The 4,337-nt window shown below is 39.8% G+C and overlaps 1 protein-coding gene across 1 annotated transcript; it reads right to left on the bottom strand.

The window, feature by feature from the left end:
- Nucleotides 1-423: 423 nt before the first annotated feature.
- Nucleotides 424-2,818, bottom strand: LOC122278571. Its single transcript, XM_043088750.1, has 4 exons — nucleotides 2,461-2,818; nucleotides 2,097-2,341; nucleotides 1,560-1,901; nucleotides 424-1,419 (listed from the first exon to the last, which is right to left on the bottom strand). Exons 1-4 carry the CDS (start codon nucleotides 2,816-2,818, stop codon nucleotides 424-426), a joined length of 1,941 nt encoding a protein of 646 aa, XP_042944684.1.
- Nucleotides 2,819-4,337: the final 1,519 nt, after the last annotated feature.

Below are 4,337 nucleotides of genomic sequence, written 5' to 3'. Positions count from 1 at the left end.
AACCTCTACGATTACATTAGAAAGATGGAGGGAAATACACACCCGCAGGCCATATAATAGTGCAAGGAGTTCTGCTTTATTATTAGAACCCATTCCACTAGGAGAGGCAAAGACTTTCACTAGCTGTCCAATATCATTGTGAATAACATAACCAGTACTACAAGAGCCCAGGTTCCCTAGACTACTTCCATCTGTGTTCAGTTTAAACCATCCTAAAGGAGGTTTATGCCACTGCACCACTTTACAAGTCCTTTCTTTTAAAGGAATTGGTCTAATACGTAAAGCCTCCAGAATCATGCCATCAAAACGAGAAAAATTATAATACTTATCACCCATAAGACCAAGTGACCGAACCCAAAAAGAGATTGACTTAATAACCGTATCATACGATTCTAAAGAGCCCTCTATTCATGCTAGACATCTTCACCTCCAAAGTCTCCAGGTAATAATGACAGGCATGAGGCCCATAATAACTCCCACCTGAGAAGATGACTTAGCACACCGGAACCAAGAGGAAACATGTTGTTCCCAATTTCTACCCATTGGTAACCCAAATAGATTAGAGAAAGTTAACCAAATTTTTTTTGGGAAATCACCCTCGAAGAGAACATGATTTATGTCTTCATAGTGACCAGCAAAGCAACAATCACATTTGAAAACAATTGGAATACCAACACTACACAGCCTATCATCCACACTCAAAGCCCTATGCCATGCCTTCCAGAAATGAATAGACATTTTCAATGGAAGACTTTTATGCCAAATCCAAGAATGCCATTCAAAAGAAGCTCCTTTGACTCTAATACACTGCCATGCAAACTGAACTGAAAACAACCCTTCCTCTGTTTGGGTCCAGACAAGAACATCCTTACCCGAATTAGGACCAGATAAGGAGACAAGGATATCGTCAACATTCTCTAATCCCGCTAAATTTTCAAGCAAGTTCACATCCCATCCATCAGACAAACGGCATTCTTTGATTTTCATCAAAGGTTGACCCACAAGAGGCAATTCATTTATCAAAGGGCCATTATCACGCCATTTATCATACCAAAAATAAATATCTCCTTCTTTAACTCTCGATTTAGAATTATTCAAAACCAAGGGAATATAGTGAGCAATCATTCTCCAGAATCTTGAACCTTTAGCATCATCTATTAATAACCAAGGTTTCAATCCCACATATTTAGCCTTCAAAAAATTGGCCCAGAGAGAATTACCTCGTAGAAGATTCCAGGCAAACCTCATGTGCAAGGCTGTCTGAACCTCATGGAGAAGCCTCACCCCAATACCGCCTTCTGCCACAGGCATACCCATATGTTTCCAAGCTACCCATTTCTTCTTATCCTTCCCATTCGACTCGCCCCAAAAAAATGAACTCATCATTTGATGAATCTTATTTATGACAACTTGAGGAATCTGCAAAACTGTAAAAAGATGAAGTGCCATGCTTGAAATAACATGACGTAGTAAAATCAGTTTCCTCTAGAAGAAAGTAGTCGCATTTTCCAGCCATTGAGTTTTTTCCTCATTTTATTCATCATATCTTCAAAATGTACTTGCTTAAGACGACCCAGTATAATGGGCACTCCAAGATATTTGAGGGGAAAATGACCCTCTACAAAACCAGTGTTGCGGAGAAGACGCCTCTTCCGAGAATGGGAAATTTTACTAGAACAAAACACAGTAGACTTTTGTTTATTTATAGCTTGTCCCAACCATCCTTCATATTGTCCCAGAATACTTAGGAGCTCCCGAACCGATCTTTGGCTCCCATTAGAGAAAATAACCACATCATTAGCATACATCAAATGAGAAATAATAGGCGTACCTCTTCCCTGTTGAAATTGCCCAAATCTATGCTCAGCCACACTACGATGAATCATCCGGGTAAGGATCTCCTGTTGAATTATAAACAGATAAGGAGATAGGGGATCACCTTGTCTTATGCCACGGCCTCCTAGAAAGAAATCTTTTGTTGTCCCATTCATCATAAATGAATACCAGGGACTAGATATGCAATAATAAATCAGGTCACAAAACTGAGGCGAAAAACCAAACTACGACATGATCTTTATCAAGAAATTCCAATTCACACGATCATAAGCTTTTGCCATATCTACTTTTAACATAATATTGCCACCATGATTCCTCTTATTAATAGACTGAACCATTTCCTGAATGAGACTTATGTTCTCAAAAATACTTCTACCTGGAATAAAGGCTCCTTGTTCCATTGATACTAGACGAAGCAGAAAGCCAGTTAACCGGTTGACAATAATTTTGGAGCAAAGTTTATAAAATACCGAACAATGACTGATGGGACGGAACTTATCAAAACCTGTTGGAGAGTCCACTTTTGGGATTAGCACCAAAAAAGAAGCAATAAAAAACTTCGGTAGAGACTTAGAGTCAAAGAATTCCAACACTGCTTTCCACATTCATTTTTAACCACCTCACAGCAACGTTTATAAAATCCAGACCCAAAACCATCAGGACCAGGAGGGCTGTTAACCGGAATAGAGGAAAAAGCAGCATATACTTCCTCCAATGAAGGAGCACAAAGCAAAGAGGCATTCTCCTCATCAGAAATAACCGGATCAATAAGTCCATCAAAATTAGGGTGCTCAGAAGTTGGCTCACCTTGTAAAAGAGAAGAAAAATAATCAACTGCACCTTGGTGGATGCTCTTTGGAGACTCAAACACTGCATCATTCGACTGCATACTAAGAACTCGCTTACTTCTCTTTAAGGCAAGACAGGCATGAAAAAACCTGGTATTCCGTTCACCCTCCGTTGCCCATTTTACTTTTTCCATTTGGCTTAAGCGAATTTCTTCTCAATGACGCCACGTTGCCAAATCAGCATTGGCCATCTGTAAATCTCTATCAAGATTATCATCCCAATTTAATTGAGACTGAAGTTCAAGCTCCTCAATCTGACTTTCAAGGGTAGAGATTCATTCCAAAGTGTGACCAAACACACTTCTATTCCAAGCCTGCAAGGCTACTTTTGTCTGTTTCAACTTGATAACCAAATTCTGAATAGCCGTACCATCAACCCGAACGGACCAAGCTTGCCGAACACAATCCAGAAAATTATGGTGTTCAACCCACATTTGTTGAAAACGAAAAGGGGAAGGACCATAAGAACAAGGGTCTTTCTTCAACTCTATAATCATAGGAGCATGATCCGAAGTAGAGCGAGGCAAATAAGAACATATAGCATGAGAAAATACCGAGAGAAACGAGGCATTCATCAGAGCATGGTCCAACCTTGCCCAAGAACGAGCAAGGCCATATTGGCCATTACACCAGGAAAAAATATTCCCCTTCGAAGTCATTTCAATCAAACCCCCCTGTTAAATCCAATTATTAAAATCTTCCATAGCTTGAATAGGCCGAGATCTACCTCTTCGATGCTTGGAATCATTCCGAATAATATTGAAGTCACCTACAAAGATACAAGGATCAGAATCCAGATTCTGAAAACTCAGAGCATCCCATAAACTACGTTGTTCAACCATGGTACATTTAGCATAGATGATCGTAAGCATAAATTTTTCAGCACCTTCTCCAACTTTGAGAGAGATAAATTGCCTTCCCATACGAACCAACCTCACCTCAAGAATATTATCCCAGAAAATCCAAATTTTACCACCCTTCACCTCATTTGAAATAAAGTTATCAAACCTCAAAACACGACCCAATCTCGTAGCAACATCAAGATTTTGAAAAGGTTCCAACAAAGCAACAATTTTCGGCCTCCACTTACTAATCAACTTGCTTAGTCTACCTTTTGAGGTCCCAACACCCCTAATGTTCCAAACAAAAATTGGATCAATCATTTAGATGGATTAGAGAATCGAGCAAGAACCCGAGAAGAACTTCGCATTTTAACAAAACTCCTTTTCTTATATTTTCTTTTGCCTTCTTTGCTTTCAGACTCAATCAAGTATTCTTTTTCTTGAGATAAAACTTCTGGATGCAATTTTGGGTCCATGATAGAAACTGTGTCTTCAATAAACACATTAGCCTCATCTGTTCCACCTTTCAGTGCAACCACAACCACCTCCATCTCATGAACTACAACAGGATCAACATGCTCACTCTCTTTCTCAATCTAAACATGCACAGCAGAATCCAAAAGCCCACCCCTGCAAGAGTTAAATCATTTACTGGATCAAAAAATACTGGAAAAGAATCCACCTGGGAAACAGCCACGCATTCTCCACCACTCTTCAAAAGCCCAACACCATTCGGAATCACCCCTATAGCAGGAAGTTCCTCTGTGCTATCATCAACCCCCACCCCATTCACTGTCAGTGAAATACCCAT

The sequence above is a fragment of the Carya illinoinensis genome, chromosome 10 (assembly GCF_018687715.1).
Source record: "Carya illinoinensis cultivar Pawnee chromosome 10, C.illinoinensisPawnee_v1, whole genome shotgun sequence".
Lineage (NCBI taxonomy): Eukaryota > Viridiplantae > Streptophyta > Magnoliopsida > Fagales > Juglandaceae > Carya > Carya illinoinensis.
Note: the sequence above shows the minus strand (reverse complement) of the source record. Positions and strands in the feature narration are given on the sequence as shown.